At 36.5% G+C, this 18,994-nt stretch overlaps 1 protein-coding gene across 2 annotated transcripts; it reads left to right on the top strand.

Moving 5' to 3' along the window:
• Positions 1 to 636: 636 nt before the first annotated feature.
• Positions 637 to 18,298, top strand: slc38a5a (solute carrier family 38 member 5a). 2 transcript variants are annotated; one of them, XM_060881285.1, is made up of 16 exons: positions 637 to 778; positions 6,592 to 6,722; positions 8,831 to 8,924; positions 9,792 to 9,907; positions 10,811 to 10,884; positions 11,002 to 11,094; positions 11,227 to 11,305; positions 12,583 to 12,665; positions 12,850 to 12,908; positions 13,048 to 13,203; positions 14,121 to 14,200; positions 14,729 to 14,829; positions 14,955 to 15,070; positions 15,401 to 15,545; positions 15,681 to 15,784; positions 16,229 to 18,298. In XM_060881285.1, the coding sequence occupies exons 2-16, from the start codon at positions 6,667 to 6,669 to the stop codon at positions 16,328 to 16,330; spliced, it is 1,458 nt and encodes a 485-aa protein (XP_060737268.1). In that variant the 5' UTR covers positions 637 to 778; positions 6,592 to 6,666; the 3' UTR covers positions 16,331 to 18,298. The 2 variants fall into 2 exon arrangements, with proteins under 2 accessions (XP_060737268.1, XP_060737267.1); XM_060881284.1 differs by lacking the exon at positions 637 to 778 and adding an exon at positions 4,862 to 5,153.
• Positions 18,299 to 18,994: the final 696 nt, after the last annotated feature.

The following is an 18,994-nucleotide window of genomic DNA, read 5'->3' as shown; positions in this document are numbered from 1 at the left end:
GTGTGTGTGTGTGTGTGTGTGTGTGTCTGTGTGTGTGTCAATTTTGTGTCTGTATTTTTATAATGAAAAATGATGTCTATAATAAAGGGAAGAGTGTTGTATTTTCAAAGCGACCTTTATCAGTCAGTATCACTGTGTTATAGAAAATGGAGGGAAATGGTTTTCTTTACACAATGATGATTCAACTTCCTGTTAAAAACCAGACTTGCCAAATATCTCAAATACTTTTACAAGGGTACATGAGTTCAGTTAACAAGATTAAGGCCTTTCATAACCCACAATACAGGACGTTCATTCATCAACACACCTCTAAACAACACTAATTCAGTGTAAAGTGAAGTTATAGCTGACTGTAGGCTAAAATACGTGTAGGTTGTTGTTGAAGAACCTGTCGTGTAAAAATGTCGTGTAATTTTACTTTATTTACATATTTGTAAAAGTAATATTAGAGGGACACGATAAACAAAAACCAAACGCGGAACCACCCGTTTCTAGACAACACGGTGCGGGAAAACCCACTGAGGAGGAAAAAAAGATGACGTTTCCGACGCAGCAGCGTCAATGTGAAATAAAAAAACGTGGGCGGGGCTAACTGTCCGCGCGCTTTTTTTCATCACTTTGCTTGGATTCTCTTATTCAAGTTCAAGTACATCTCTCTCTCTCTCTCTCTCTCTCTCTCTCTCTCTCTCTCTCTCTCTCTCTCTCAGTCTCTCTCCATCCATCTACTGTATCATTCATCCTGGTTCACTCTCCATCACCCAAACATTATCTAATAAAGGTAAGGACAGTCTGTTTATGCGTTTCTTTAACAGATTAAACAAAAACAAAGCATTGGGCAGTTAATTAGTTTGTAATAATTATGTCGATACTTATGATCATTATTATGATTGTTACTACTTTTAAAGCTAAATACATTTAGGAACTTGTTCACATGTCACTCAGTCTCAAGTCTGATGGATTATGTTTTGTCATGTATTGTTTTTTTTTCTCTCTCTCTCTCTTTTGATTTTCTGTTTATTGGTTTTTAACCTTATTCTAATATTTTCATATTCCGTGTGTGTAATTGTAAGCGCCACATTTTGGTGAATGAGATTCTAGTTTTGATGATTGAACGCACGCGCTATCACTTCCGGGAAGATAACACGTGTGTAGCATTTCACACGTGTATACACACACACACACGCACGCACGCGCACGTTCATTTTACTATCCTTGTTAGGACATTTCACTGAAATAATTATTTCCTTTAATAATAATTTTAACCCTAAATTTCTTTCTTTCTTTCTTTCTTTCTTTCTTTCTTTCTTTCTCTCTCTCTCTCTCTCTCTCTCTCTCTCTCTCTCTCTCTCTCTCTCTCTCTCTATCCATCTATCCATCTATCTATCACATCACATCTTGTTGATTTTCACTTAATTTCTTCAGAAGTAAACAAGCCAGATGTGGCTTGTCATATCAGTTCCTGTGAATGTCCTTGCAATTTTGGTTAATGGTAGTTGGGAAAAAAACCTGTGCTCTCATTTATTATTCACTCTATTGTTATGTAGTGTGTGTGAACAACAGTTTGTTAAGCAAATGTCTAATTATACACACAGATGTGCACTATATATATATTCTACTTTATATATTCCTAAAATACAGATTGAAATATTCATGATCTACATGTTTAATAATAACTCCAGCTTTTACTGTCAAACATGTAATGTTTCTGTGACGTACGCAGTGCTTCAACATCTATATAAACTGCAGTGGTTTTATACGGAATACTTTAAAACTGTTTTAAATATCTGTTGTAGGACCATCATAATTTTCTCAGCGTGAAAGCCACGTGTGCTCAGTCGACTGTTTCCGCATTGACTCATGGAGAAAGAAGTCTCCACATCCTGCTTTCTTACAAAAGAGAGCCATTAGGAAGCATTCCGTCATGCAGTTCTCTGATTAAAAAAAAAACACAAAAGAAACACATGTGCTCCTCTGGGTACAGCCAGTGATGCAGTCACCTTCAGTTTCTCACACAAAAAATGAATAAGAATTAGAAGGTGGGTTATTTGTTAGAGCTCCGTACATTGGTAACTTGGTGGCTCTAGGTGTTGAACTCACAACCTTCTGGCCAGTGTCTATAGTTAACACCTGTAAATCTAGATTGGAAGTCTTATCTGCTCCCTTTGCATGGCTTACCATCTAGAAATTTCTCCTTTTTTTCTGAAGACATACAAACATTTAAATTGAAAACCAACAATGAAGTACAGCTCACATAAAAAGTAATTGCATATATGTCTTCATTTATACTAGTCTAAAGAAGAATCCTGTGCTTGAAATTTCACTAATTCAAGTATTTTTTCCCAAAAAAGCACAATCACAAAAAATCGATATAGGTTTTCGGTTTATTTATGACTTTTAAATGGAGTCTTGAGTTTCAGAGCTTTGTAACAGTCTACAAAGGTAAAGCAACAAATAAGGTTACAGACATGTTACATGTCCTCTATTACACATCCAGCTACATTATTTTGAAAGACTTTTTTATGAAGATTCTAGCTGCTATAACATATGATAACAGGAACAAACTTGTTTCTTGGACTACATTAAATACAACAATAAACAGATGAAAGTACTATGCAGCATTCTTTAATACATAAAAAATGGTAGGTTTGGCAAACTGCTGTGGTATTAGAGCATATGTTAGACATTTATTATTTATTAGTACTCCCATTTTCTTATAATACAGAGTGCTGATGTGTGTGTGTGTGTGTCCAGAACAAAAGTTTACAGAAAGAGCCACGTCTACACACTCAGCTGACCATACACACAAACCCAACCATTATTTGTAACTTTCATATAACCACTGATTATACACTGTACCCAAGAGCTTGTTTTGAAATGGCATAGTGTTGCAGTAGTGTGGCATACAGTACTGAGCATTGAGATCAATCACACTCCTTAATTATCTATTATATTGTTATTATTCGGTTAATAATGAATCATCTGTATGATACTGATCCTATGCCGACAGTGTTTGGAGACCCAGATTATGTTTTAATACAGGGGAGTTTTTATTACTGGCAGATAAGTGAGTAATAATATAGTACAGGGTGTGGGGTTATAGGAAATTGTTTAAGGACAAGATGGTGTGATTAAAAAAAGGGGTTTTTATTAACGAGCTATAAGTCTAAAAGACACCAGTAGGAGTCCGAAACAATGGAGTCATTTCCTTTAATCTCATCTCTACCAATAGAGATCTTCATTATAAATCATATCATATCATATCATATCATCATATGTTATCATTTGGTCAGATTGAACGTAATTTTATTCATTATTACTTCAACCAGCTGTTTTTTTTGCACCTTACTTTAATATGGTCCCACAATGCATGACTTTTGCAATGAAAAACTGTAATTAAAAGAAAACTGAACCATAGAACAGCAGCCCCCTCCTTGAGAGCCACTTAAGAAAGCTTATCTTATGCTTACACACAGCAACCCACATCAATGCAAGCAGAGACTATACTGTACGTTTTTTAATAAAAGTTACACCTCCTAGTGTCATATATATGACAGCGACTGTTACAGAGACTAGTTGTGGCCGTGCAACGATGATGATCTGTAACAAAGAGCTTCTCCTTCATCTCATACTGTATGATATGCTGCATATATACACACTGGGGAATTTTATATACAAATGCCAAATCTTCCTCAAGTATGTTTCACACTCCAACAGCAAGAAAACTGATTTGCTGGAACAACTAATGGTGATTCATGGTGTAGCGACTTACCGAGATAAAACCTCTGTGTATTTGAATGTAGCTTTACATGTATATACTCACTTACTCATCTTCTACCGCTTATCCGAACTACCTCGGGTCACGGGGATCTCAGGCGTCATCGGGCATTAAGGCAGGATACAACCTGGACGGAGTGCCAGCCCATCGCAGGGCACACACTCTCATTCACTCACACAATCACACACTACGGACAATTTTCCAGAGATGCCAATCAACCTACCATGCATGTCTTTGGACTGGGGAGGAAACCGGAGTACCCGGAGGAAACCCCCGAGGCACGGGGAGAACATGCAAACTCCACACACACAAGGCGGAGGCGGGAATCGACCCCCAACCCTGGAGGTGTGAGGCGAATGTGCTAACCACTAAGCCACCGTGCCCCCCATGTATATACTCAAAAATATCATTCGAAAAATCCAAAAAGAAAATAAATACGATGCAAAATTAAAGTCAGCATGAATGAAAATGGGTAATACATATTAAAATAAATAGTAATAAATATAAATTTCATACACATGTAACTGTAGCATACTCATTAGTAGTACTCAAGAGTCAACTCATTCTGTTGTATTTACAGCTCTTATGAAATATGTTTTTGTTTTAATAAAAATGTGTCTTCACTTAAGACACTATTTATCCTGACTGATAAAGATTTGTGACAGAGATGAACTAAAATACAATAAGGTGACAGATTTATTGGTGAGGCTTGGAGTGTGTTTATGGCTTCACTGTACCAGATGTTCATGGTAACCTTCAAAATGTCTGATCTCTTAATCGCATTACAAATGCTCCACAGCCAACAGGATGAGCACACACACCCACCCACCCACACACACACACACACACGGATTTATACAACAAAACAAACACACACACACACACACACATACACATAGTAATATTCTTTATAGCTGTAGTTCACAGACAAAATCATTTGCATGCTTTTATGGCTATCCTTTATTTAAGTATCTAGTAACCAACACACAGACACACACACACCTTCTTTCCACACGCGCTCGTATTAATCCTACTTCCTCCACTGCAATTGTGTAAAGACAGCTACAAGATGAAACACTACACTGCTGTGTAGAAGGTGACAGACGGCACAGTAACCTAAACAGTCCTGAGGATTTTAATTGAAACTCTTGAAACACAAAAACAAAAGAAAGAAAGAAACACAGAAACAAAGAAAGAAAGAGCAGGAGCGGAGCACCCAGCTGTGGGTCGTTCTTTCTCTTTGCATGAATCAGTTGTTCCTGGCAGGAGCGCTGTTGAGTGGTAGAGCAAGCATCAATACTGGTTGAGTCTTGCATCAGACAGGAGCCACGCGCCCTCGAGACAGACGTGCTGCTGCATGTTCTCTACTCCTAGTGTGGTTAGTTGACATTTTCTTGCTTTACATTTTAACTTGAGTGTATATTTAAGAAAGAGAGAGCACTTGGTGTTAAAAATCCTAAAGAAAATGTTTTGTCTCTGTTTGATTTTATATGGATCTGCTATAATGACAGTCAGTTAATGGTAGCAGTATGACCTTTTGCTTTTATTCTGAGCTCAGGATAGTTTTTGCAGAGTGAGGAATAAACTGCTTCATGGAATTGCTTTTTAAAAAAGAGATTTTGCTCATCATTTGATCGAAAAATTAATAACTGCAGGATGTAAGATCTACTTTCATAGACTCTAAACAGATGCATATTTACCTTCAGGTTTATGAAAAGATGACTGAAGGTTAAAATGTATTTGCTCTTTCTGTTATTATTCATATTTTTCCTGACATGTGTGTGACATTGTTAACACTCTGTATATAAGTTTTGCTTCCTTCTTTATTTGGCTTCTAAACAATTAGAAACATCTCCTTCTTTAGTATCTCAGTGATATTATCTAAGGAATGCAGTATGACGCTCCAAGCAAAGCCCTGTGTCATACACTGTAAACGGAAAGGAACGAATGCCAAAAGCTGATTAATTCTGTCTGAGACTTTAAATTTCCTGAGAATTAAGCTTACAGTTGGTCTCTGTGTCCCAAATTCTTCATGAGAAGAGGCCACATGGGAATTCGAGGCACTTCCAGCTTACTAGTTTCTACATCTTGGTCTTTGATCTAGCTTTGTGTTTATGTTTTTTTTTACACACCAGGATACACACGCACACAAACTCGAGGTCGTCCTTTTCAACCCAAGAAGGTGGAGCTTTACTCTATGTCCACATTTGCATTACCAGTAGCTCATGTAGAGTCTATTCTTTCCTTATTGTTGACAAATGATTAAGTGGAACTATTTATTCAGACTGATCCATGTGTCAGAATTTAAACTGCACCTTATATCGAACAGGATTTTTGGCTGAATTACAGAATTTTACAGCACAAGCAATATGTTTAATGTTTAGCTTGCAGTTCCAGGTAGTTCAAGCTAAGAGCGTAACAAGAAAACAACCAGCATGCACCAATATGCAAATTTCTCATACACACACATGATTAGTTAACGCTAAAATGTCCACGACATACATTATTTTCACTGCATGTGAAAAACACTCACACTACAGTGTTTTGTTTGCATATATTACCTATTTTTTACTTCTCAATTTAGCACCAATCCTCTGTTCAGCTAGTGTAAAGATCCCCAACCTATTCTCTCTATGCTCTAAGGATATTACATGTTTTTGTGAATGAGCACAAGGCTTGTATGCCAATCCGTCTGGCTGTTGGGATATACATGCTTTTTCACATTGTTCTGAAAGTAAACATTGAGCACGTGTTTTAAACATCCTGTTGGCTTTTAATAAATGCTTGTTTTTTGTTTGTTTTTGCATGTTTTCCAGATATCATTTTCAGATTTTGTCGTTACTTAGAAGAACGTGTTCACAGCCAAAGCATCTCTGTTCAATCACTACACCATGGAGCTCCACAAGATGGTGAACGGCCACTGCGAAAAAAGAGGCGAGGAGGATGGGTATGTTTTAAAGCTCTTGTGAAGATCAGCATGAAGATCAATTACCATCCTAAAGATATCAGAAAGTCATAATGTTACATGATCATTGTTCAGATTGTCTCATCATTTGACGTTAAGCACTATTAAGCATAGCTCTCTACACGATGACCTCAAAACTAACTTTATTGTAAAATTATCCCGTAGGGAAAAATACTAACTTTGTGAAAAAAATCATAACAGAACCACAAAATAAAAATTAGATGTTCAGAAATAAAATTAAACTTTATGAAGCATGACTGTGCACAAGCTATCAATAGGCAGCTGGCTAATGAGTTTCACCTGAGGCTAATTAGTAACCCTAGCAACCAAGTATTTTGGTCATGTCCCCTTGTGGGCAGGTGTAGTATTACACCGAGCAGCTATGACTCAGCTAAAAACTTACTGCTCATGCCCACAGGGTGAACTTGCATATTACATCAATTAATCATAAAAATGACATAGTAATGAAGTTAATCTGCTTTATTACATGAGACATTAGATTAGATCGGAATTATCATTGAAACGGGTGCAATCTAACCCACAAAAGACATCTAAGCAAGTTCTAGCACTTTTTGAAGGAGCAGTCTTATTTTATACCTCTCTATTGACAGAAATACTATTATCAGTTGTAATTAAACACTGGCAAGGTTTCACCTAGTAGTTCAGACCTGTTTTATACAATACTAAGACAGTCAAAAATCAAGAAATGGATCGAGGTGAAATCTTCTGGAGTTTTAAAATAAGAAACATGTAGAAATATAGCACTGTCCTATGCAGGCTTTAAAATAAATATAGACTTACAGTCATTTGTCATTTATAGATTTACAGTTACTGCTTCTCCAAACAAGTGCACTGTCACTACTAAACAATTCTAGTCTTAGAATTAACAATGTATAAATCTTTAAATGGGAAAAGTAGGCAAATATTCAGCCAGAAACAAATACTTTCCCATGTTCAGAAACCTTTGTCTGGTATTGTAAATTAGGAAGGAATGACAGTCAAATATCAATACAGTTCTAGAAACGCTCTTAAATTTTTACAAGCATCACATCATTACCTGTAGCTAGCTATCTAAAGCAACTAGCTTTGAGCAAGTAATCTTTATTTGAATTTGTGTGAATGTGTTTTTTGTTATTGTTCAGATAAAACTAGATAATTCCTTTCACATCAATAACGTCACATCTCTTTTAGCCATAATTCCCACATATATCATGTTTCTGATCAAATTTCAGCATGTCTACAGTTTCCATCTGTTGTAAGAGAAGCCATATAAAGCATGTGATGTTTTCTTTAATAGATTTTAGCATAATCAGTTAGGAGAAGCCTGAGATCATACAGTATGTTGAGTTTGTAGGCCACAGCAATGTATCCTTACAAAAGATGAATTAAGAAAATTATAGCTGTTTGTAATTAGTTAGAAATATATTTTAGCTTGCTAGTTAATGTTAACGGCTTGATCAGTGCTGATACTGATGGCATTGGGTATTAAGAAGACATATACCCATAAATACCCATAAAAGTGCAGCTACACTGTCATCCCTGTAATGAAGCATGGTGGTGGCAGCATCATTCTGTGGGGTGCTTCTCAGTATTGGGGATTAGGATATTGGTTCAGAATTGAAGGAAGGATGAATGTAAGTAGCCTTTGTAGAAGACCTGCTCTAGAGCACATACAACCTCAGAGTGGGAGAAGCTTCAGATTTCAGTACAACCTGAAGAAGCTGCTTTATTACATGTCTGAACCAATGTCCGACTCTTAACTCCCTGGAACATTTGTGGAGAGGTCTGAAGATCATGGTCCTGGTTTAAAGCGACTCTCACTATCCAGGCTGATTGAGTTAATTACTTTCTAATTAAAGCTATAATATTAAATGTACAAAAATGTAATGGGAACCAAATACTTTGTGTAGTGAAAATGTTATGTAAACATGATGAAATAATGCAGTAAAATGTATCTGTAGTTCACTAAATGTTGGAAGGAAACATAGGGTTTTCGGAACCTCAAACTTTATCTGTCCTTTACTTCTCTTTTTCTTTGAACAAGAAATTTTTTTTTTTTAAAAGAATGCACACTTTGGTTTCATTCCTAGGTTTGATTCCCTAGAGAACATGCCAGAGAGAGAAGAGCTTCTAGACAAAAATACAGATGAGAAGAAAGAAGAGAAGAAAGAAGAGTTTACAGATGTAAGTTTTTCACGTGTGCACAGTTTCTCATGTATTCTCTCACACTTGGCAGAGCGTTTGGAGGTGCTGATACTTTTGTCAGGGTGCCAACATTTACGGTTCAGCTGTAGCATTTTATGATGCTTTTTTTACCCTAGTGATATACGAGACTCACGCAAACTACACTTTTCTGTTATCTCAACTGAAACAGCAGTCAGGCCAAAATTTGCCAAAACAGATTTGTTGGAGAGGAAAGAACACAGGATGTGAAAGACACACAGTTGCAGTTATTTTCACTTTATTTAGGTGAACGTTGACCAGCCTCAGCTTTGGAAGCCAACAGAAACGAAAGGTGTTCAGTGAGGTGTAAGGTTCAATGTGCTGTATATTTTCTTTCACTAAATAAATAAATTGTATAGGATTTCATAGGCTGGCATTCTTCAGGGTGTCCCCAACATGTGCACCCAAGTCCTGTGGAATAGACTCCAGGTTTCTCTGGTACCCTGGGTAGGAAAAGCGGTACAGAAAATGGATTTATATGTTGCAGAGGGTCTATTTCATAATTCCTTTTAATGTCTTGAGTTTGTCTTTTCTGTGTTTGGTTTGAATTCCTTTCATATCAGTAAGACTTTTTTGTTTGAAATCTGCAGTTGTGTTCATCATGGCCATAAGACATCATACTGTGTAAGTGTGATTAGTGTGACTGCAAGAATGGGTATTAATGACACTGCTGATATGCTTTAATGTGCCTCGTGATCTTGTGATGTCTTTTATAAAATGTCATTTTGTTTGGAAAAGCAGCACAAACTGGCAACTGCTGCTCATTTTGGAAACTGAATCTGAAGGTAAGACTTGTCAATTCACTGTTGTTGTTTTTTTTATTTACAGTTTGTGGGGAAGACATCATTTGGAATGTCCATCTTTAATCTCAGTAATGCCATCATGGGCAGCGGCATTCTGGGTCTAGCATATGCAATGTCCAACACTGGCATTGTCCTCTTTGTGTGAGTCAAAACCTCATTTACAATGTGTGTACAATGTGTCATTTACAATGTGTGGAATATTCTTTCATATCTGAAATAAGAACTTATAAGAACTTAAGTATACATAGTGTGCAAATGCTTAAATAATGATTGAAACACTGCAAGTGTGTATTGTTCTGTTTGTCTAAATTCTACATCAAAAAGTAAGAACATTTTTATTCCCAGTGCAATGAAAGATTGTTAGTGTGTGGAGTTGGGGTGCTTTTATATTTAGCTGAGTTAAGTGATCCCTTGCCATCAAATTTGAGTCTCGGTTAAGTAAAGGTTGGACATGTATGTGTGTGTCTGTGTGTGTGTGTGTGTACGTGTGTGTAAGTTTGTATGTGTGTGTGAGGGAGAGAGAAAGAGAGCAACGGGAGGGAGGGACAGTTATGTGGGTTCTCTCCATGAAAAAGCATCTGCCTTAGATGTTTGTGTGTGTGTGTTTGTGTGTGTGTGTGAGAGAGAGAGACAGTGAGTGAGTGTCTGACATGTCGCTCCACACATACTCTAGTTACAAGATTTCCTTTTAAAGGCAAATGCAATTAAATATCACTTCTAGTGAGAAATGAAAGAAAGTATTCCTGTTTTATTTTATTTTGTTTTTAGTTTGTGAGCACATTTTCAGTAATGCACCATAAGATCACATCAAGATTCAATTCTCTTAGATTCATTTCATTTGTCTGCTAACAGACAGCTGAAACAGCTCAGGTTCAGATGATGCCTATTGCTGCTAATGAGATTACAGGGAAGATTTATGTCTCACATTGTTGGTACATTTATTACAGAGAAGCTCGTACGTTAAAATGGATCAAAATCTAAATGGCCACATGGCTTGTTAACTCTTGTTCTAACTGATTTCCCTTGTTTACTGCTTTTATGTAGAATTCTAATCATCCTCATTGCTATTTTGTCTGCATACTCCATCCACCTGCTGCTGAAGTGTGCTGGAGTGGTCGGTAAGAGATCAGTCCTCAAATCCGTCTTTACACCAGCTACTGATCGTGTAATATTTCTGTGATTTTTGATTCCATTCTACAATATCATACCATCATACAATTTGTTTGTTATTTTAGGGATTCGTGCATATGAACAGTTGGGTTATCGTGCATTCGGATCAGCAGGCAAAATCATAGCAGCCTGCGTTATAACTATTCATAACATTGGAGGTGAGCTTTAAGGAATTAAACATATGTGGAATTGTCAGCCTACCTAAGTAGTGATGCATGATTACAGTATCTACTGGAATTTTCTCTTTTCACACAATGGTGCTTTTGTACTTTCTCTTTGTTGTTCTACAGCCATGTCTAGCTACCTGTTTATTGTGAAGACAGAGTTGCCAGCTGTTATTATAGGCCTAATGGACAAACAGACAAACTCGTAAGAAGTTTTCTTTCTTCCATTTTTTGATTTATGTCATTGCCATGAAAAAAAAAAGATGTGTTTAGACAAGGCGTGTCCAATCTTATCCAGATAGGGTAGGTGTGGGTGCTGGTAACACATAGCGGTAACACCACAAACTCTGTTGTTTGCCAAGATCAATTTATTAAACAGGTGGAATCAGGTTTGATTCCTGCTTCACTGGACTGAAAAATCTGCACCAACACCAATAGTCTTTTCTGGATATGAATATGATATTGGCATATTGAAGGGTTTCTTCACACCACTGCATTGTAACATTTGCAAACATTAACGTTGGTGTAGTTTCACATAACATACGTTCATTCATTCGCAGAAAAACAGTGAAAAAGGTCAACAGACTTTGTTTGCATAGTTATCACCAAAATCCATGCCAATACCTATAAATAAAAGATTAGATTATTATAAATAGATAGGTTTAAACATCCAGTGTTTATTTCCTATTCTTTATCATTAGTCCAAACATTTACAGCTTTATCCTTTGGTTCAGTTTGTACCTCAGGGGTCAGTTTAGCAGCTTGTGTCTGCAAAACAATTTGACGCTCACTACCCATCATTTTTATCCTTACACAAAAATTAGAATTCAAATAGTGTATTTTTTAACATTTTACACTTATTAGAAGGATGTAAGTGCTCTAAATACTTCCTCTTTTTTCTGTTTTCTTGGTAAAATGACAGGCTGCATTTTGTGTGTGTGTGTGTGTGTGTATGTGTGTGTGTGTGTGTGAATGAGAGAGAGAGCACAATCAGCTCAGTGTGTGTGTGAGAGAGAGAGACTGGTGAAGGAATAAATGTATTGCACAGCTATATCGGAAGGGAGAAGAACATCTTTATATCTATCATTCCACAACTTTAAATTTATCTATAGATATAAAATGTGTGACATGACCTTCATTAATAAAATATAACATTAGAACTACTGGCAAATCGCTGTGGTATAACCGGAATAACACACTCCCTTCTGTGTTGTAATACAGCAATAATGCAGTTGAGGTAGCTTTGCTTACTGTACGTGTCATGCTGCATCACACCCTCTACTGTGGATGTACTGTATCTATTAATCCAGTGTTTCATGTTTCACAACATGTAGTAGTGTATGATGGTCAACAAATATGTTTCATGGTTTAATGAATCATATTACTATGAATTTATATATCTAGTTCACATGAAAATATTGTGCATGTATGTTTTGTTTTGTTTTTTTCTCAACCACCCTGCTGTTGTATGTGTCCTGTTAGAGAGTGGTATGTGAATGGAAGCTATCTCATCATCATCGTCAGTATCTGTGTAATCTTACCGCTTGCCCTCATGCGCCATCTTGGTATGTCCACCCTCTTTTTTCCTTCTTAATCATTCATTCCCCTATTATCACATTTCATATTCATACACACTTAGAGATACTTAAAGTGTTTAAATCCTTCATCTTACAGAAGGATTGACATAATAAACTATTTGATTTGGTTACTGGTGCTGTCATTTACATCATGCTGTAATGTCACTTTCAGGGTATCTTGGCTACACCAGTGGTTTCTCGCTCACATGCATGTTTTTCTTCCTCATATCTGTGAGTCCACTTCATTTATCCAATCATCTCTCCACTCCTACTCCGCAGTCTATTAAATAACCATCCTAAAAATGTTTGAACTGAAGTGCCTTTTTATGCAATTACTTCTAAATAAATATCTTCTTTCATGGTCTTGTAGGTTATCTATAAGAAGTTTGTTACTGTGTGTTCATCTGAACACCTCAGCATCAGCACCAACACCACAAATATGCCTCTTAATACCACTACACACAACCCTGATGACTACATGCACAACAGCACCTGCAAGGCGGAACTCATCACTCTCACACCACAGGTAAGATGTGCTTGTATTATCGCACCCAGAATACTGAATTTAATCAGGATTCAACTGCAGATTGGATTAGTATTGGTAGGAGCAGTGGTAGGAGCAGTGGTAATAGCAGTGGAAGTAAGATTTATAGATTTTGTAGTGGGAGCTGTAGTAGTAATATTAAAACTGGTTTTATTAGTGGGGGCAATAGTTGTGGTAGGAGCAGACATAGTTGTAGTGGTTGAGGTAGAAGTAGTACGCAGGAAGTAGACGGTAGTAAGAATTTTTTTACTGGTTGTAACAGCAATGGTAGTAGAAGATGTAGTATTAGTAGTAGTAGTAGTAGTAATATTTATACTGGTTGTAATAGCAGTGGTAGTAGAAGATGTAGTAGTAGTGCTAATAGTAGTAGTGATTGAAGTAGTAGCACTAGTAGTAGTAGTTGTAGTAGCAGTAGTAGGAGTAGTAGTAGTAGTAGTAATATTAGTACTGGTTGTAATAGCAGTGGTAGTAGAAGATGTAATAGTGGTAGTAGCACTAATAATAGCAGTGGTAGTAGAAGATGTAGTAGTAGTGCTAATAGTAGTAATGATTGCAGTAGTAGCACTAATAGTAGTAGTAATAGTAATATTAGTACTGGTTGTAACAACAGATGTAGTATTAGTAGTACTAGTAGTAGTGTTGGTAGTAGTAGTGATTGAAGTAGTAGCACTAATAGTATTAGTAGTGATAGTACTGGTTGTAACAGTGGTGGTACTGGGTGTGGTCATTGTAGAATGTTATTGGCGTCTTCACAGGCATAGTAGTGGTTGTGGTTGTGGTAGTGGCAGTAGTATTCATTGTATTGGTACAAGAAGTAGTGGCTGTTGACATGGTAGCACACTGGTGTTTTAGCCATGCTACACTGAAGTTGATGAGCTGTTATTCGTTGTGTTATGCAGGCTGCATATACCATTCCTATTCTGGCCTTCGCTTTTGTGTGTCACCCTGAAGTGCTGCCCATCTACACAGAATTGAAAAAGTAAGTCTGGGTCACGTATATGCACACTTACCATGTTAACAATGCAACTCTTCCATTTATTTCATCACACCTTACATTAAGCTTCTTGTACCCCCCATTGGTTTAATACATTAGTGTTAAACCTGGCATAAAATAAACCATAAGTAACAAAGTAAGTTAAAATGTCTTTACATGAGCATGAGTTATATCTGCACTGACTGTCCATTCAATCCATGACTAAACGGTTCACAATGTTAGCTAAATATTGGGTAAGATTAACAATATAAGTTTGCTCTTGACTCTTCTTCAATTAACAAACCTATTGCTTAATATTGTTGATTGTGGGCTCATTTCATTTATGAATTATGTATGAACATTAATGAGTTGTGTGAGTTGCTTGTTGTAGTTGCATAAAGTGTTAAATAATGTCAATTTATGGAACCTTAATGTAAAGATTTACCTGTTAATTTTAAGGAATATTTTATGTTGGCTGCTAATGAATGTCTTTGATTTTGTCTGTGTGTATATTCCGTCATTTATCTACACCAGACCAACTAAGCAGCGCATGCAGAAGGTGGCTAATATCTCCATCCTGTCCATGTTCATCATGTACCTACTAACTGCCATCTTTGGCTACCTCACTTTCTATGGTAAGCATATGCTAGTGCTGTAAGAGAAAATTGTATATTCTGGGTTTATAAGTGAATATAGCCTCTAAATGTGCTGTTCACACTCTGAGACCTGTTTATGTGTGCGTGTGTGTGTGTGTTTGCAGGTAATGTAAAAGATGAACTCCTGAAGAGCTACTCCACCAATGACACACTGATGCTGTGTGTACGCCTGGCTGTGTTGGTCGCTGTCACTCTCACTGTGCCTGTTGTTCTGTTCCCGGTAAAACACACACACAAACACACACACACACACGAACACACACGAGTTTTTCTAGAACTGTGAGGACCATCTATTAGCATAATGATTAGTGTATCTAGATAACTTTGTCTTCAACTGAGCATAAACTATTGGTTCTTTAAGTTTTTTAAGAAAAGCTATAAACGAAGTGTGTTTTTGATGAACTTAAATACTTAGATATGGAGATAGATATGTGTATGTACACTTTTTTTTTATTTGAATTTATTATAATCTGAATGCTTTAAATATGAGAGAACTCTGTCATTTTTTTTGTTAGAGCAGTGTGCATTCGGTGTGTTTGTGTGTGTTCAGATCCGCCGTGCTGTGCAGCAGCTGCTGTTCAATAATAAACCTTTTCGCTGGGTTCGCCACATCGCCATCGCTGTCATTCTCCTCATCTTTGTCAACATCCTCGTCATCTTCGTCCCTGACATCAGGGAGATATTTGGTGTCATTGGTAAGCTTATCCAGCATTTTATGACAGCACAAAGGCTGTGTTTAAAGACTGTTTATCCCTAACCCTAGCATTTTTAAACAGTAATATTGATAATGGGTCAGCACTAAAAACATTGTCAAACTTTTTTTTTCCCAGGAGCCACATCAGCACCCAGTCTTATTTTTATACTTCCTGGAATATTCTACATCCGCATCATACCTGAAGAACAGGAACCACTGAAATCTCGGCCAAAGATCCAGGTAAATATACTATACAGCCAACTTAGTACTACAGACTACACTGGATGGAACATGAATGAAGTCAAATGCACTCGTTATTGACAGCACACAAATTTTTAACTTTATTGGATTCATGCTATATGCTATAAAATCGACAAACATAAAGCATTTAAAGACAGAATAGAAAAAAACTTCAAAACATAAGAGCTGATATTTGTCAGAGTTGCATCTAATCAAGTGATGAACTAGTGATGAAGTGATCAAGAAAGAACTTTCACAAATTTCACCATCACTGTGTTTTATCTGTAAAATCAAACAGACATCAGGTCAGAGTACATAAAAAAGTCATAAATTCTAAGTGTTTCAGAACATGTCACGAAACAAAGTGTCACCATGCACCGTGTCTTCTCACTCGCCTGATTTGTGTTTTAATGTTCTTATTTGTTTCTCCTTTTTGTCCTTCAGGCAGCAATATTTGCAGCTTTGGGCTTCCTCTTCATGGTGATGAGCATAAGCTCCATCATCATCCAGTGGGTGACTGGGGGCAGTAGAGTGGGAGGACACTAACAGACATTAGCACAGCAGTAAACAGTGCAGTAAAGATGCACACACAAGCACACACACTTTCCATCAGTTACCATCAAACAACGTGGACCTCGAAAACCGAGCATGTTGCAGCTCAAAGCAGCAACTGAGACATCGCTGTAAAACATACTCTGTGAAGATTTTGCAGAAGGCTTGTGTCATCTTCTTATATAAGTATCCCGTATTCTACCACTGTTATAAATACTGGACCCGATGCCTGCCAGATGGATGGATGGATGGATGGATGTATATATGACAGCAGTAAGGAAAACTTTCATTCAGGAATTCTCCGATTTTTTCAGTATCAGTTTAATTTCAGTGGCTAATTATAGGCTTTTATTGGAACTATGAACAGAAACAACACTGATAAGCGCTCGAACACTGCCACACTGCCATCCTGACAGAAAACTTATTGTTTCTTAACCAATGTATGTTCATACTGGAAAATTTGTTTTTTATTAATTTTGAAATTCCGTCTGAAATTCCAACATAAAGACCAAAGACATAAAGAAAAAAGAAAACTACATGAGGTTGAAATAAAAGATGGTGTGCAACCGAGCTAAAAAATGTTAGACTAAAATAATATTAGTAGTTAAACAGTTAATAGAGTAGGCTTTCAGGGAGAATTACAAACATGTCATATAAAATTAGTCATATAACATGAGAACTAATGCAAGTATAAAATATAGCTTACAAAGGATGTGTTATATTTCTGGAGCTCCAATGTGTTTTACATCACAGCGGAATGTTTAAAGAGAAGTTTGACATTATGAGGTCATTGTTTTTGTTGTAAATTATTGCACAGCAAAGAAGATAGTTCTGAAAAGTGTGTGTTTTCAGTACATCTTAATGCACAGAAAGGCTGCAGATCTTATAAAGCGCTGAGTTTAATTTAGTTCCCGTGCATGCAGATGGATTTTTATGACTTTTCTATTTGTAAATGCTGATTGTTTTCTTTGATTACTCATGAAGATCCCTCCTACTCCAACAATCTACAGTATAATTTATGTGATTTAACTCGTTTTTACTGCACATTCCTCTTGAAGTCTTTTCAGGTTTTCTGACCTGCTTTGTGATAAATTATTTGTACCACTCGGTTACCTGGATAGGTTTTAAATCAGCCCTGCAGCACAGAGAACGTTGGGTAATGCTTTATGTTAATAATAATATATATACAGTATATATACTGTATATATGCATTGGCCTGAGAAAACGCTTCCCACTGTCACATTTATTCTAGTATACATACACACACACACACTATATATATAGCAGAACATTTCTGAAAAATTTCTTTTTTCACATGCAGAAAGAAGCTACATGTAAAAATCTGGTTACCCCAGAAGTTAAAATAAAAAACAAACAAGAATCACAGACAATTTCACAATTAAAAGATGATCAAACTGAATTTATTAGCATTTCAGTTACCATGTAGCTCCCTAACAGCTTCATTAAAGCTTGAAATTCACACGTACCCTCTATGAACTTTGACAGAAGAAAGCATAGGGAAGATTAAAAACATAAATATTAGCTTTTCCAAGTAATTTCTGTAAGTATGTTTGTCAGATTTCAGCTGCAGTGACATCTAGTGGTTTCTTAAACCACCACACCGATGACTTCTGTTGTATTACACTCCTGTCACACACAAAAAATTGTGCACTTTTATTTGTCAGCTTCTGGTTATTTTGTCAACACACACTGAAGATTCATGTCATCAGCCATGTATAGTTTTGTCTGTGTAACCAGTTTATGAAGTGCTGTGTACTGTAGGTCATGTGAGCAGTATTGACCCGTTCAACCAAAAGTGTTGCCAACTATTATAAAATTTGGGATAAAAATAATTTTATATAAATTTTGTATAAATTTATGACTACAGGCACCATGAACAGGAACAAGAAGCATTTGTGTACAAAATTTTAAAATAAACATAAGTTATTTGTTATTTGTAAATACTTTTCATGCTGGGTCTGTATTTTGTACTCAAACATTTCTGAAAAAACAGATGATTTAAGAGAAAAAAAATCCATTTGATTGTTAAAAGTGCCTAAAACATAGCCATTTCTGTGAATATTCATTTATATATTTACATATATTTTGGGGAAAAGATCTTATGTGTATTTAGTTTACTGTATATGGTAATTATCACGTTGAATAAAGTTAAACTGAGCTAAAGAAGCTTTATCTTTATTTGGATTAGACAATTTTTCTTTTTTTTAGTTTTAACGATTCTCTTAATCACAATGATTAGTTTATAAAGAGATGGCGTACACTGATATTTTACGTCATTCTCTTTATTTGGATCCCCGGTATACCGTCACGCAGCTCTTTAATCAGCCGATCAATATTGTAGTAGCACAGTGCAAAACATCACAGAAACAGGTGTGCTATATGGGCTGCTTTGCGTATTTCATAAACAGCTGATCTCTTGGGATTTTCACACATAACAGTCACTCAAAACAGCCCATCTGCCACCAACAACCATGCCATGCAATGTTCAGAGATCACACTGATACTGGTGTTTCAAAATTCAGATGTTTGGACAATATTTGGCATTGTGCTGCTGCAGGTATACATAATAAAGTGGACATTGTGTGTAACTCTGTGTTATATGGATAGAAAGGGGAAACAACAAGATGTGCTAAAACA

Source organism: Tachysurus vachellii, chromosome 11 (genome assembly GCF_030014155.1).
Source record: "Tachysurus vachellii isolate PV-2020 chromosome 11, HZAU_Pvac_v1, whole genome shotgun sequence".
NCBI classification, from domain to species: domain Eukaryota; kingdom Metazoa; phylum Chordata; class Actinopteri; order Siluriformes; family Bagridae; genus Tachysurus; species Tachysurus vachellii.
The sequence above is the reverse complement of the archived record's forward strand: the minus strand, read 5'-3'. Positions and strand labels throughout refer to the sequence as shown.